Below are 16,317 nucleotides of genomic sequence, written 5' to 3' on the forward strand. Positions count from 1 at the left end.
AAGGGGGCTGTGGATCCCAGGAGCGGCCCTGCCTCCTCAACCGCGCGACCTGGACCCTTAAGCGTTAGGGGCGGCGTGAGAATTTCTCTTTTGACGTGCTTTCCTGTACGCGTCCCTGTCCTAGCCGTTTTCCATGAGCTGGTCTTCACGGTAGCTGCTTCCCACTGGAAGGTCGCTCGCCTTGCACGTGTTCCTTTGTTTCTTGGGCACAGAAACAAATAAGCTTTGTGTCCTGTGAAATTTTCCCGAGGCAGAGGAAGCGTGGACATTCTGCCAAACACAAAAAAACAAAGCTCCCTAGTAATAAGCAAATGGAAACTAGCAAGGAAAACACGCTTGAGCACAGCAAAAATGCTTTGTGTTTTGTTTTTTAATCCCTAGGAACATGCTTCAGGAAGGTGCACACGGAAAATGGACAGTATCTAGCAGTGATGACAGTACTGAGGACAATTCTGACAGTGAAAAACCATCTACGTCTTCGCTATTGGACGCTGCACGTGGCGGACCAAGTGGGCCGCAATATCCGTGCTCTGAAGCTAGGAAAGCTGCTCACAAGAGAAAAGCTTCTCCCCTGAAGCTCAGTGATAAAACAAGTTCTACAGAAATACCTCCTGCAGAAAAACGAAGAACTAGCCAAGAAGGCTTAGGCTGGTGTCTTTCTAGTAGCGATGAAGAACCTGAAGATCAGGAAAAGCATGTCCATAAAGAAACACTGAAAGAAGTAAAATGTGATGTATCTGAAGAACATTCTCTGAATCTTTGCGAAGATGATGAACTCTCAGACAGTCAGAAAGCAGAGGAGTATAATGAAACATCCAGCGAAGCCCAAGATTCCTGGGATTTCTTGAATGGAAACCATTTCAGGTTTTTTCTTACTAAAGTCAGAGGAATTGAAAAGAGCTATAATTCTGGAGCCCTGCACATAAAAGGTGAATGAGTGGCTTCTACAGAAGTGGGGTTTTGGGAGACTTGTTTGCAAGAGAATGCTTGGTTTTAGTTTCTGCGTGTTTTTAAATACAAATATTCCTTGGTGTAACTGAGGCTTTACATTATAAATGTGCAAGTTGTAGGAATTGATTGTTACCTTTGCCTTTCTCTTTTAGAAGTTAGTGTGTAAAGCATTAATTTGCTGATACTGATTCTGTTGTAACTTCTGAGTTATGCTGCACAAATCCAATGTGCGTTTACCTAAGGCAGATCATATGGTGCTTCTTATTGCTGCTTTCCAAGTAAGTTAATCTGGGGAAAATCACTTGCCTTCAAGGCTCCTGAAGGAACACTTTTCTTGGGTGCCTTGCCACGCTTCCTGAGTAGTTGGTTACTCTTGTCATGCTGCTGAGTGGTTTGGACCTAGTAATTCACTATTACTTGGTGCAGGACAGGATAGTACTTCTGAAGTTCTGTGGCTGGGATTCGTGGGCCCTTTTCAATTCAATTAGAAGTGAACGTAAGTCAAGATGGAGTGAAGTCTGCGGTGTACAATACTGATGCTTCAGGAATGCTGTGTAGCTGCGGTTTGATACAAGAGGAAACAGCTCTAAGCACCTGTAAACATCCCCTCATTCAGAAATTTCATCTCAGACACCACAAGACAGAATCAGAAACAAGCATTCAGAAGACATTTTATGTGTAGAAATACAGTAAAATGAAGCAGAAGGATTTTGTACTTCTTAGAAGGAGAACAAATGAATGAAGACCTGTGCAATTAGGTTGTAACTTTTCCTCAACCTCATGTGCTCCCTATGAGCATTTACTGTTGGTAGCAGCCTGGTGTCAGAGACCTCACTTGCTTTACTGCTGTATGTCTATCTGCTTTGTGAATTCACTGCGGCTTTTGGCCTGCCCTCTCTTAGAACTAGCTGTCCTGTGAAGTGATTAGTGGAGTCTGATGGTTTTTTGTTTGTTTAACCTGCAAAACCAGATTTCTGAATAAATAAGGCATGAAACATTTTGCCTGTTACAGAAGGTGTTTGTAGGTTATGTTTTCAAGTTGCTGCTATGCTTCAACTATTAAGGTTATAAATCCTCAGTTGAATTAGTTTTCTGTGTGGCCCTGAATGAAGTAAGGATACACATACCTTACAGTCGGTCCGCAACAGATAAATCTTTAAGAATTAACTATATGCCTTTATTGCTTTTACCTGCCACAGTTCTGCAAGCCCTCTCTACTGGGGAGAGGGTAGTTTGTCCCTTTCTGCATATGAGCTTTGTCTTTCTCCTAATGAGTTTTTAAAATTTGTTTTCTACTTTGAGAGGATTAATGCTTTTTATCAATGTAGGACCATAAGGATTTCACAGGAGAATCAGTGAATTGAATATTCCGAACAGTAAACTTAAATATGACTGCTTGTTACACCAAGTCTGTGAAAAATCTGGCACTTGTATTGTGGTAGTTATCAAACTGTTCAAGATGTGAAATCTTTACTTGAACCTTTTTTTACTCAACTATGCTTTAATGTTTTTAATAGACATTTTGTCTCCTCTTTTTGGGACTCTCGTATCTTCTGCCCAGGTGAGTTTTCTGTTTGCCAAATTGATTTCACTTGCTTATTTCACTTTATTAACCTTAAACTTGATAATCTGTGCTTGTGCCATGTAGCTGATATTAGCAGGGAACTCTTAAAATACAGGAGGAACTCCAGATCTTTTCAATTGTACAACAATGTAATGAAATACAAAAATCATCCCATGTTCTGCTGAGAATTCGGGCAATTATAAGATTGCTTTTTCCTGGCTTTGGGCAGTGTGCAACCTGAAAATTAATATTTATGTGCATGTAAATACAAGGCTTTTTTCTAAAAAAAAAAAATAAATCTAGGAATGATATTTTTGTTATTCCATAGAAGCTTTTGCTATCATTCATTGTATCAGCACATGGCAAAGAGATGGTTCTTGAAACAAAGCTTTCACGTTATGTGTATGTGATTATTTTTTTCCTGCATGTAAAATTTTATGAATACTAATGCATGCTTTTGAATAACTTAAATTCATTCCTGAATTGTTAAGAGACTTGAAAGAAAGCACGTGAAAACCAAAAATACACTTTTTTTCATAAAACATGACATGTGTGATGTCAGTGGTATTGAGTGATGACTTTACATGGAAAGCTTTCATGCTGTAGTTTAGTGTTCTGACAAACTCTACTTCTTTTTAATGAATCTGTTTTCCTTTTGTTAATGTACTAGTTTAATTACTGTATAGATGTGGGATGGCTTGTAAGACAGTATCCGCAGGAATTCAGGTATGTTTATTTTACAAAGATGACATAATACGGTTTCCAATCATTCTGTTCATGCAAGTTACTGTTAGAACTGAATGATAGAACACTTGTTTGTAGTAGCAGATTATTGCTACCAGTTGTGTAGATGCCTGGTTTCCCTAGTACGCTTATTCCGCAGTTGTAGTTCTCTGTTGTTTTCTTGCCTCTTTTCAAGACTGTTAAATGGTCAGAGCTCAGTATGGCTGGCTTCTGATTTTTATCAATGAACTTTTAGGAGGTCCCATTGTGGGCCACAAGGAGAATGCAGTAGATGATCTATAAAGATGGAACAAGAAGCTTCCTGCCATACAGTTTACTGAGTCAAGCAAAAGGAGGAAATGTAGGAAGAGCACAAGAAAATAATGACCAGGATATGTCAGGGATATGATATGGTTGGAGTTGCTGGATATTGTTGTGAAAGCAGTCATTATGTTTGCTTGAAATTCCATTCTGCTAACTGCAACCTATGGCAGATAATGTGAGCATGTGACATACAGGTTTCTTGTGGTGTTTTGCATTTTACTAGAAATGCAGTAGAACAGAGTATTAAGTGAATATAAAACTACTGCCAGAGCAGACCTAACCCTCTCCTTTTCCATCTCATTCTCTCCATCTTCTGTGTAAGGTAACAATGATTAAATTGTCTTAGATCCCCACTATGTATATCAACGCTTTGGAAAGCTTTTATCAGTCTGTTTCTAGCTGTAAGGAACTCTGGTCTGTGTAAGAGCTTGCATTGCTAGTTTCTGGTTTGGTGTCTGATGTAGTCCCTGCTTCCTATTTTCCCTCCCACTTCCCATTCAAGTTTTCTAGTGTATTCCTCTTAGAGGGTCTATTGTAGTTACTGCTTTTTTTGAGTTCTTAATAGTGCATATATATTTTATTGCCACCTTCCTGCTGGGCTATCAGATTTAGGGGCTAGAAGTAATAGCTGTATGAATGGTTACTAATTCACTTCATGTTTTAATAGTCTATCTCCTTTTATTTAAGGAAAAAACCATTGTTGATAGTTCATGGTGAAAAGAGAGAATCCAAAGCTGAGCTGCTTGCACAAGCACGCCCTTATGAGAACATTAGCTTTTGTCAGGTAATTAACATTATTAAGCCATCTGTTGCACTCAAAACTCTTGTTACGGATAAAGAGAGACACACCTTTATATGGGAAGTCAAGAGCTTGTTATGCTTTGAAGAATATATTTACCAGGACCATAGGACTATATTCCTGGTGTTTTGTGGGTGACAGTCTACCATAATCACAGAAGATTGGCACAGAATGGCTGCCCACAAAAATGTCATGGGGCTCACAGAAGAGCTGCACACCTTCTCCCCTGGTGTGTTGCACTCAAATTGTTGTAATGGTTGAAAAGGAAGACCCTCGGGTCCTTTTCTGCAAGGAAAATATTGTTACTGGAAATATTACTGGTAAGAGACCAGAAATTCTGCTGGAGCAGTTCCAGCAAAGGGTTGCATTGCTGGGAAAACTTCTAGACAGTAGAACATTCCAAAGTGTTAAGGAGAAAAATAATGTATTTTGTGATCTGCCCACTAGAGAGCAGTGCAATGAAATAAAATGAAGAAGCATTTCTTCTCCTTTAATATTCTTCCATATAGGAATGCCTGACAGCAATTCTTAATGATCAACTTTTTAATTTTACAGGCTAAGCTGGATATTGCATTTGGAACACACCATACGTAAGTAACAGCTGTGAAGCAGAAAGCTTCACTTCTAAGGATGACCACAGAGTTGGTACATGCAGTTAGCATAGTAACTAGTGTCTAGTGTTTTAAAGCATTTATGGGATAGGAAGATAAATGATTGCTGTTTCATAAAACATAATTCTGAAGGCCTAATGTATATTGATGAAATTTAAAAGTAGCATTTTTCATGTTCTATGTATCTGTTTCATTTATCTGCAAGTTATTTTAAAGCTATAAAACTGGGTTGATCAGTCATTGGCAGCTTGGACACAGCACTGATTTACTGCTCAGCTTTTGCAGCTAACATGATGCATGAAAATGATCTGGAAATAATTACTGAATTTTGGTGTCTTTTCAAAGAAAAAACTTTAAGTTGATAGAAGTGTCACAAAGGTGATTTTGTAGATTGCAAACTGCAGTTAAGATCAGATTTCATCTTGTGTCTCATAGTAAAAATCTTTAGTTTCAGGGCACTGCAGTATTTCTTAATGAATCCTTTTGCAAAACTTGTTTTATAAAACATGATGTTGTGTTAAAATACTGATCTGAAATGCCCACTTAAGGTACATCTGTGTTTCTGGTACAAAACATACTGACCTCCTCATTGCCTGTTTGGAGAAGAATGTGCAAATAAAGGAAAAAAATCGGCATTTCAAAAATTAGTCTTGCCTCTCTCTCAGGTTTAAAGTATAACATAGGAGGAGTTGTGTCTGTCTTTCAAATTGATTATTTTTAGAGCTTTAGTTATCTTTAAAGCTTTAGCTTATTTTCATTTAAGCGGTTTAAGCAGCAGCTCTCATTCTCTGTATATTCAACTTCAAAATTTTTTTTTTCCACCACACTTTAAGTTAAACAAGTGATAGTGATGTTAAAACCTACAGTTCTTTAACCCTGCATTTTAAAGTGTTGTTCTGGGTAGTGTATCTCTGAATGCATGTTCCACTGTGGAACGACCACAACAAATGGGTAGCAGAGCAGTAAATCAAATCTTGGTGGGTAATGAAAAAATTTTGTTCCAAGAGAAAATTTCACCCCATCAGATACAAAGAATTAAATTCACATCATTCCTGTTGCCTGATGTAAAGCTTATATTACATGTTGGTGATTTGATTTTTTTTTTTTTTGAGGTATTGGTGTGTTGGTCCGTTGTCACTTGAATATACCTTAATCTTGCACTTCACTTAGCTGTAAAATACTTAATTTACTGTCAACTCAATTTGTGCTTAGATGAAGGCATAACACAGATGTGGGGAACTGTTTTCTAGTTAGGGGGTCTTGTATACTGCATAAACTATGGCATAAGCACAGGAAAACATGTGCAGGTCTTTGAATGTTAGTTTGCTGAACTCTAACAGTAAAAGCATAAATTACTGAATAAATTGTCAAAATTTGAGCCTGGTATGATTTGTGTAGCATTATCTCTTAGTGGGACACTGAAAATGTATTTATTTTCCCTTAGAGCTTTCATTCTTGAGCATTGGTTTCTATCTCATCCTTCAGGGTCATGTGGATCTGCTGCCTTTACACATCTACTGAGAGCTTGTGTAGGAAAACTTGAGCACTTATGCTACAAAGAATACAGACATTTATTTTAACTCGGTTACTAATCTTAAAACCCCTTTGTGCCTTAGCTTTAATTTAGATTTATGGTTGATAAATAGCTTTTTTGCCATCCCAAAGGTTAGTTACTTATGTATCTTCTTTAATTTTAAAATTTGTCAATTTAAGAGAAAATAATTAGCTTTTAATAAATTCAGCTAGAAGCAAAGGCCTTTTAGTGTCCTTAATTCTTTTTCTTTTAACTATCTGCAAAGGAATGAGTTTAGTTTAGGAAATATATTGGGTGTTCTGCAAGTATTCACTTTTGCTTTGTGAAGTCAGCTGCACAAGATGTTAAGCTGTACTGGAATATATCGCATAGTGCTGCTAACGGAATAGAAGGGGATAGTCTAATGACTGCCGTGAGAGTTTGGAACGCACATGGATTGAAGTCTTCAATGTTTGCACTATGCAGAACAAATAATTTGAAAATAATTATCTTGGACCGTTTTAATAAATTGTTAATTTATCTCATACTCTCGGTGTACTTGAAAAAGACAAAGTGTGGTGGTTTTGTTTGTTTTTTAAAAGGAAAATGATGTTGTTGTTATATGAAGAAGGCCTTCGGGTTGTGATACATACATCCAATCTTATTGCTGAAGATTGGCACCAGAAAACTCAGGGGTAAGCAACAATCTCTACCAGGTGTATGTTTACTTTAATACTTTCTGTAGGTATCTGCTACTGCTGGAGACAGGATACTAGGTTAGATGATCCAGTGCTACAAGTCTTACATGCCTAAGATAAAGCTATCCTGCAAAAAAACCCAAAAAGTTAATCCTAGAATGGTGGTAGCTGTCTAAACCTGAACTCTACTTGCTTTCTACTGTAAACAAAATTATGTCTTGAGCTGGCTATTATCTTTAACTCAGTCTGACTGATTTATTATTATGTATTATGCCATGCTATCTCTTTATGGAAAAAATTGCCTGGAAAACTCTTTATGGAAAAAACTTGCATAAAGTACTCTTTATGCAAATCTGAAGCAGCTATTTAGAAGTTACCTTAATACTCCAAGGATAATGTGAACGAGCAGATGTTTTGCTTCTGCTGTGACTGTGTCTAGAACATAACCTGATAAATGCGGGGCACCATTGGTTCCTTAAAACAGTAGATGTACTCAGTATCCACTCAGTAAATTTTCCTTGGGAGGTATTTTCTTCCTGTTTGGTGTGGGGTTTTTTTTGTAGAAGTTTTTAAACTTAACAGCCAGCTTGGGTCATAGTTTTGTTTAGAGCATAAAGAACAGGACTTAGTGCCATGTTAATCCAAGGTTCCTCAACCTCTTGTTTTGTATTTTTATGGGAGCATTTTTAGTTAGATCTCCACAGTAAGGGTATAAGATTTCATCAAACTTGCTGAAAATGGATTTTCAGAAGTTACTATTACCTTGACGTCCATTTTGCTGCCATTAAATATTGCAAGGTTTTGAGGCTTTTCACTTGTCTGAGACAAACTCTCATAAGGGTTTTTGAGTGGCTAAAATATAACCACGAGGTGGGTTTTTTGTTTGTTTGGGTTTTTGTTTGTTTTCCTTAAAATCTTTACTTAGGGATGGCTTTAGTATCTTTTGGCAGTTAGCTTTTCAGAAAGCCAAGACGGCACAAAATCTTTTTTTGGGATGCTTAACAAGTTGCCCTACTTGTCAAACATGAAAAACATTTTTCTTTTTAGCTTTTGCACGCTGCAATAATACATAGTATCACCAGTATGATGGTTCACTGGCTTCTGTTTTGTAGGCTTCTGAAGTACAAAGGATAGTATCAAGTTGTAAAGTTGATAATGCGGAACCTTTGGTTTCCATGGCCACAATATGTGTGACTGGAAAGAAATGCTAGATGTTTCCCCTGCATAGTGCCCACCCTATTTAATTCTGATGGAAGCTCTGGAGAAGCAAGTTATCACTGTGGCCTACTCTTCAGACTATGCAGAACTTTGAGGTGCCCTGATTGGTAGTTTTCTATATCTTTACACAAACCAGTAGCTTAGCAGGATGCATTGCAGTGTTCTATTCATACAGAAAACTTTGAAAGGACTACTGGTTGGTAAGTCTGAGCATGGCCTGTTTAACAGTGATGAGATCTGTAAACGTGTACGGGGATAAATGTGTTGAGATGGTTGGTTTTGTTTGAAAGTATTAGTTTTATGGTGTTGAGTATAAGACTTCAGAATTCTGAAATTGTAAAGGCAAGTTGCTTTATAGTTAGTGTCACAATAAATCTGTCTAGTATTCATTCAATACCTTCAGATGTGCTTTAATCGCTTAGTGAAAACATGTGTTAATGTGTGGTGTCCTTTTTTTTGTGGCTTTGTTTTTAGAATATGGCTAAGCCCCTTATATCCAAGGCTACCTCAAGGAGCAACTGGTTCTGCTGGTGAATCTGAAACTAATTTTAAATCTGACCTAATAAGTTACTTGATGGCTTACAATTCTCCTACGCTTAAGGAATGGATAGATCTGATTCAAGAACATGATTTATCAGAGACAAGGTATGTGTCATCTTGTGTTTATAGTAACTTGCATGCTTTTTTCCCAAAAAAATAAAACATCTCTGTTAGGATCTATTAGACCATGTGTTTGTTTTGTAAGCTTACCTTTCTTCAGACTTGTGTTCAAGCATGAGTCCAATTTAAGCCAGTTTAGATCAGTACCTGAAGGGGCTACAAGGATGCTGGGAGAGGACTTTTTACAAGGGCCTGTAGTGACAGGACAAGGAGTAACGGGGTTAAATTGAAAGGGGGGGGGTTTAGATTAGGTATCAGGAAGAAGTTCTTCCCGGAGAGGGTGGTGAGGCACGGGAACAGGTTGCCCAGAGAAGCTGTGGATGCCCCATCCCTGGAAGTGTTCAAGGCCAGGCTGGATGAGGCTTTGAGCAACCTGGTCTAGTGGAAGGTGTCCCTGCCCATGGCAGGGGAGTTGGAACTAGATGGTCTTTAACGTCCCTTCCAGCCCAAACCATTCTATGATTCTATGATCTGTCTTATGCAGGTAAGGTTGAGTTGTCCAACTTCTGGTTTCATAACTGTATATTTCAAAGTCATGAAAAAAGCTGCATCAGCAGTAGCTTGACAGAAGCTGTAAGTTGTTGGGACTTAAAGTTTCGTTTAAGTCAGTCTAGCTTAAATATTTGCTCCCATGAAATTACCAGTGGAAAAAAACCTGAGTTGGATTTGGTTTGTCATGTAAGAGGGATCATATAGGCAAAGGTTACATATGGGGATACCTAATGGGGGTTTTATTAAGAATAGGCTTTGGTACTTTTAAGGCCAAGTTCAATTCATATATGGATGCATAAAATTTTGCTCATTACAGACGTGGGTCAAGTCTGGTAGGCCTTGGTACATTGAGCAATAATATACTTGGTCTTGAAACAGTTTTCTCCAATATCACATTGCTGATACCACTTAAAAGAATTCAGGATGCTTAATTCTAGTAGATACATCCCACATTTCCACCAAAATATGTTACTTCAGAAAGTGTGAATCTCCTTGGCTGCTTAATAGCAATTTTATAAGCTGGCAAAAATTTATTGAAAAGAAAAGCTGAAAAGTGTCATAAACTGGAAATAGAGACTGAGACCTTGTGTAGCTTAATGTATAAAATAAAAAATGTGCTTTTTTTTCTTTATGTGGATCTTACAAGATTGGAGGGGGTTGGAGCCCGAGCTAATGTGAGTTTATGCATGGGTTAGGGAAGAGTCACTTGTTAGGATAAGGATCAGTTTCTTGCCATATTAAAAAAATGTAAGGGCAAAGTCAAACATGTTAATAAACTATTATAAGGAAGACATTTGTAAAAAATGAGCTTTTTCTCTGAGCTATTAAGTGCCCAAATGAAATCTCGGGCCTGAATCTGCTGATCTGGATGTAGCAATAGATCAATTTACTCAAAATTACGTTCCCAAGTCTGCCGAACAAGAGCTATTTGCTCTTACTGCTAACATTCTATCTCCTGCTTTCTGGTAGCATGTTCCTGCCCATGCTATGGAACAGCCTGGCGGTGCATGACAGCCCTATAGGATGTCAACAATAAATTATACAGCTGAAAATCCACTTTTCTTTATATTGTAAATCTTAAATGGGAAAGATTAAATATTTCTGGTTGCACTTCTACATTCAACCTTGCTGATAGGTTTTACTTAAATACCTTAATACTTTACAAACCAAAACACTCCAGAGCTGCAGATAACTTGGCATTGTGTTGTTTTTTTTTTTTCATTCTGTAGAGTGTATCTGCTTGGTTCTACCCCTGGACGATACCAAGGTAGTGACAAGGAAAAGTGGGGTCATCTTAGACTCAGAAAGGTACTAAAACTGTAACCTTTGTAGGTAATACATTTAACTGTAAATGTAAATTTGGAGAGCATTATTTAATTCCTTTCAGGTTTTCTAGGTAAGATCAGCAGTCTTTTAATAAATTGCTAACTTAAACTGTGACAGTAACATAAGCTTGCAACGTGTGACAGTGTAGACTTTGCACACTGTATTCCTGGGCGTTATTGCCATGGTCAGCTTGTGGTCTGAATTGTCATGTGCTTGCAGACATCTGGGGAGGAACCATCACTCAAATAACTTCCTGTATACTGCTGGTGTTTCGAACAAGTGTCACACTATCAAAATCAAGTCTTCTGTGACTGGGAACTAAATACAGCCTTTTGCAAAGGCATTTAATAAGGAGGGATGCATTAATAGACTTGACTGCACGTAGGGAACAGCCTTGTGTTGTTTAAGTAAATGTTAAGGGCTAGTACAGTTTCTTTTTACCCTAATGACCTGTCCAAAAAAAAAAAAAAAGATCAAATCAAACAGTTTGCACATAGCTGATGTCATCATTTCAGTCAGGTTTTTTGTTATTTTCTAGTATATTTCTAAGATTTTATTATTTTTTAACCAACTGAGTAATTAGGAACATGGATTTTTTTTTTTTTTTTTTTACCTCCACCTTCCTGCATTATTTAGATAAGCCATAATCGTGAATCTTGATACAAGATTACATATCTCAAATTCGTAGGGCCCAGTCTTTTTCAGTACTTGTTTGGAATCAGGTAAGGTATTTCATGTTATCTGTTAAATGCCTCTCATAAGTGGAGAATTTTCAGCCTGCGCCTCCTGCAAAAAAAAAGTATTTCAAATTCCATTGTGAATTTTACATGGAATTCTAATGCTATACATGGCAATCTTTAGTGACATACAGAATGTCTACTTATCACCTTGATGTTCAAGACAAGGTTGTTCTCTTAGACCTCCCCTGCTTGTAAAGAACTTTTCCTTTCTAATGTATGTTGTCTGCATGGGGGTTTTTTGCCTAGTCAGACAATTACTGAAACCAAAACAAAACAGAAAAAGCCTGTAAAGGATAAAGAAGGTCTTGTGGCAAATGTTTCTGTGATCAAGAAGATTAGTTTTTTTTAGTGACAATGCAGATAGACCTAGTGACGCTACACTGATACTTGAAGCCACTTGGTTATGTGCCCTCTGAAAAGGGGGGAAAAGGTAACCACTGCATACATTTTAATATGTGCCTATATCCATCTGTTTTTAATGTGACTTCTTAAATTCCACTCACAGCTAAAGAACTCCTCTAAAAGGATTATTTCAATTTTCTCTTCAATTGTTCTTTTTTCCCCTCTTATTCTGGGCTTCTATTGTAGCTGGGGCTTTAGGATATGAGAGGAATTTTATGGCCAACAACCACCAAATACAATAAATTAAACAACTAAATCTTTTTATGACTTGTAATGTTTCATGTTTTCAGGAAGAGCTGCTAGCATTATTTTTACCCGTTATTTAGTGGTTGGCTTCAGTGCTTTTGGATAAAACTTGTGATGTTTGATCTTCTCTTGAAGGAACAGTGGGTCTCTTTGGAGAGCCTCACTTTTTTTTATTGTGGGGTGAAATATGAATGTTATGAATCTCTTTTGTCAGAAGTGAATTATACAGGATTTAGTATATCAGAAGTGGTATCAAGCCCCTAATTAAGGTTTTGTTTGTCTGTTGAAGTCTAACAGTGTTTAATTTCCCGCACTAGCTTTTGAAAGAGCATGCTTCCTCAGTACCAGCACGGGAATCCTGGCCGGTTGTTGGACAGTTCTCAAGCATTGGCTCAATGGGCGTTGATGGGTCCAAATGGCTGTGCTCGGAGTTCCAGGAGAGCCTGGTGGCTGCACGCAACAGTGTGACAAATATCCTTAAGTGTGATGTTCCAATTCATTTGGTATGTCTTTTAGATGCTAGTGACCTTTATTTATTTAACATTTATTCATGTGTTATTTAAATCTTAGTCATTGGTTTGCTTTTAATGTTTGGAAGACATTAATCTGCTTTTCATCCTGAAATCATAAGGATGCCACACAATGACAATTACTCGTGTATGGTATGGCAAGCTATAAAAATGTACTATCATTTCCATCTGCCTGTCGCTGGGGTATATATAATCTAATCAAAATTATATTCTCGTTCTATAGCTTGTCTTTGAGGTTCGAAGATGCAGCTGTTTCTGCTGCTGAAATGTAACTGAACCCTGAATGATTAATACCTAAACCAAATTATTTTCTAACGTGGTTATTTTGGTCAGGTTATTAGCACAGTTAAGGGGAGGAACAGAAACAAGTTTGTGGCAGGAGCTTGTTAAATCAAGGCCAAAACATTGTCAAATTATGCCCTTCGTCTGTCCTACTTGCCCCTGTATGCTCGTGTTTGGGATCGAGTCTAAAATCTCATAAAATAATGTTAAGAGCTTACTTTGACCACTGTGGAAGTGATTGAAGCAGGGTTGTTTGAGACTTGCTGGCTGATTTTGGTAAGCTCTGCAAGAGAGGTAAAAATACTTTGTTACTGGAACATGACTAGTTTTAAGCTGCAGTGTAGTTTTGTTCATTCTGAAAATGAAGCTTTTAATGTTTTGTGGTTTTGTTATATTTTTTTTTCTCAAATAAGTTTTCTTTAAAGTGACTTTTGTTTGAAAACTGACAGCTTGTGTATTTAGAGTTGTGTTACTGAAGTTACTTTCTCCTCCCCCCTCCCTCCTTGAAGGTTTATCCTACTGTGAACAACGTGAGGCAAAGTCTGGAAGGCTATCCAGGTAAGCAGATGAACCCCCATTTACTAGCTTTTTGTCATCATAATGTCCTGCAAAATCACTTCAGTGTGTGATGTTGAATAAACCTGAAGTTGTCATCTTGCTGAGAGCTTGGTAGAACAGGTGGCAGTAGAATCCTTGTATTACTGTTACTGGAGCTCTGACTCCAGCTCTCCCATTGTGATGGAACAGAAAAAGCTCTGTGGGTATCAGTATATAATGTTTAAGTCTGTATTGCTATGTTCATACGTCACAGTATAAAAAACCCCATCGCTTGCCTACCTTTCTAACTCCAGCCATACTTCAATTTTTGGCAGAAGACTCAGGTTTGAGTCTGCCAAGTTCTCCTTGTATTTTCTTTGCGGCGTCATCCTGCACATCAGATTCAGTGGAGCATGAGATGTTTCACTACTTGGTCTTTTTTAATACTGCAGTGTGTAATTTTTCTGTTCAGTCTTCCCATGTTTGTGTTCATGAAGTCACTATATTTGTATAGAAACACAGTCCCGGCCAACCTGAAAGAGGAAGAGGTACAGTAGTATTTTGATGCAGAGAAGCTTCTGTTTCTCAAAAGCAAGCACTTAGGTGGGTTACCCCCATGCATGCAAAGGGAGCTGGCTGGTGTCAGTGTGAGGCCGTTCATTAGCCTTCAAAAGGTCAAGGCAAGTGGAAGAGATTGAGGACTGAAAGAAAGGAATCCTTTCCTCTCTGTAGGAAAGGTAAGAAAGAGGATCTGGGGAACCTCACCTCAGGTCAGCCTCACCTTGATCCCTGGGAAAGTGATGGAACAAAGAATCCTGGAAACCATTTACAAACATGAGATGGACAAGAAGGTGATCAGGAGTAGTCAGCATGGATTTATAAAGGAGAGATTATGCTTAATTAACCAGATGTCCTTTTATGATGACTGGCTTAGTGAATGAGGGGAGTGCACTGGATGTTGTTTATCTTACCTTTAATAAGGCTTTCGACACTATCTCCTGAAACATCATTACAGACAACCTGATGAAGCGCAGACAGTCAAGTGGATTGTAAACTGGCTGAACTGCCAGGCCTCAGTGGTTGTGATGGATGACATGAGGGCCAGCTGGAGGTCAGCCACTAGTGATGGTGTATGCCAAGCTTTGACACTGGAGCCCTGCATTTAGTATCTTTATTAACGGCCTGGGTGGTGGGGCAGAGTACACCCTTGCTAAGCTCAGGAGGAGTGGTTGATGTAGGGGATGATCGTTTTGCCTTTCAAAGGGACTACAGAGGCTAGAGAAATGGCTGAGAGGAACCTCACTAAGTTCAACAAAGGGCAATGCGAAGTAGTGTGCTGGGACAGGAATAGCCCCAGGCACCAGTATGCACTGGGGGTTGGCTGGGGGAAAGCAGCTTTGCAGAAAAATACCTGGGGGTGCTGGTGGTCACTAGGCTGAAGATGAGTCAACAATGCAGTCTTGTGTCAAAAAGACCAACACATCCTGGGCTGCATTCAGAAGCACACTGCCAGCAGGCTGAGGGAGGTGACCCAGCCCTTCTGTTTAGTGGTGAGACCACATCTGGGGTGCTGTGTCCAGTTGATGGCTTCCCAGTACAAGACAGATATGGACATACTGAACCAAATCCAGCAAAAGGCCATGAAGACAAATAAAGTATTGGAGCATCTGTCATAGAAGGAGAGGCTGAGAGAGCTGGAGAATTCTTTAGCCTGGGGAAGAGAACTTAACTGGGAGACCCTACCAGTGTGTATTTGTGGTTCCCACAAGTTAAGTTGGGGTCTTGTGAAATACATCTGGTTGTCTACAGCATCTGTTCAGCAAAGCTGATACTCTTCAAAATCAGAGATGCATCTGTGCAATGACTCCTTAGTGTCACTTCTTTCACATGGTGAAATAACTTCGTAAATTACGTAACTGTATTTCTGCAAATGACCCTTTCTGTGGACTCCTGCAGGTAGTGTGTCCCTGAGAGCAGTAAAGCTTTTGTAACAAGTCCTTATGGTGTATTATAGGACAGGTTGAATACAGTAGGTTTTGCATCATGTTTTTAATACCCAACACAAATAAAACTCAGTAGGCCATAGCTGATTCTTCTTCGTTAAATTCATTTCAAGAAATCACAACATGCATTAGCCAAAGACCAAATCAATACAAATACAATTTTATCAGAGAAGTTTTTGCTTTTGTCATGGTTCAGGCCCAGCTGCTCCCTCACTCTGCTCACCCACCAGTGGGGCGGGGAAGAGAAGACATCAGGAAAGGCTTGTGGTGGTCAAGACAGGAACAGGGAGGGATCACTCACCGCTTACCGTCACAGGCAAAACAGACTTGACTTGGGGAAACAATCAATTCAGTTAGTTACCAAACAAATCAGAGTAAGAGAACTAAAACAAGGTCTTAAAACACCTTCCTTCTCCTTACCTGTCCCTACTCCCTGGGGCCCAGCTTTGCTACTGATCTTTCTACCTTGTCCCTGCCCAGGAGGAAGGAGAAGGCAGATTGTGGTCAGTCCATCACACATTGTCTCTGCTGCTCCTTCCTCCTCAGGGGAGGAAGACTCCTCACACCCTGTCCCTGCTCCAGCATGGGGTCCCTCCCGCAAGGGACAGTTCTCCATCAACCTCTCCAACGTGAGTCCTTCCCATGGGCTGCAGTTCTTCATGAACTGCTCCAGCGTGGGTCCCTTCCATGGGGTGTCG

At 39.0% G+C, this 16,317-nt stretch overlaps 1 protein-coding gene across 1 annotated transcript in view; it reads left to right on the top strand.

Annotated features, from left to right (window-relative positions):
* Window positions 1-385: 385 nt before the first annotated feature.
* The window catches only part of TDP1 (tyrosyl-DNA phosphodiesterase 1), a 46,382-nt gene continuing 30,450 nt past the window's right edge, over window positions 386-16,317 (top strand). Inside the window, exons 1-10 of the mRNA XM_010148045.1 lie at window positions 386-929; window positions 2,469-2,512; window positions 3,186-3,241; window positions 4,250-4,346; window positions 4,917-4,951; window positions 7,088-7,180; window positions 8,876-9,046; window positions 10,783-10,861; window positions 12,585-12,770; window positions 13,589-13,637. Of these exons, the coding sequence (XP_010146347.1) occupies window positions 386-929; window positions 2,469-2,512; window positions 3,186-3,241; window positions 4,250-4,346; window positions 4,917-4,951; window positions 7,088-7,180; window positions 8,876-9,046; window positions 10,783-10,861; window positions 12,585-12,770; window positions 13,589-13,637 (1,354 nt within the window). The remainder of the gene's footprint in view (window positions 930-2,468; window positions 2,513-3,185; window positions 3,242-4,249; window positions 4,347-4,916; window positions 4,952-7,087; window positions 7,181-8,875; window positions 9,047-10,782; window positions 10,862-12,584; window positions 12,771-13,588; window positions 13,638-16,317) is intronic.

Source organism: Eurypyga helias, unplaced genomic scaffold (assembly GCF_000690775.1).
Source record: "Eurypyga helias isolate BGI_N326 unplaced genomic scaffold, ASM69077v1 scaffold4473, whole genome shotgun sequence".
NCBI lineage: Eukaryota > Metazoa > Chordata > Aves > Eurypygiformes > Eurypygidae > Eurypyga > Eurypyga helias.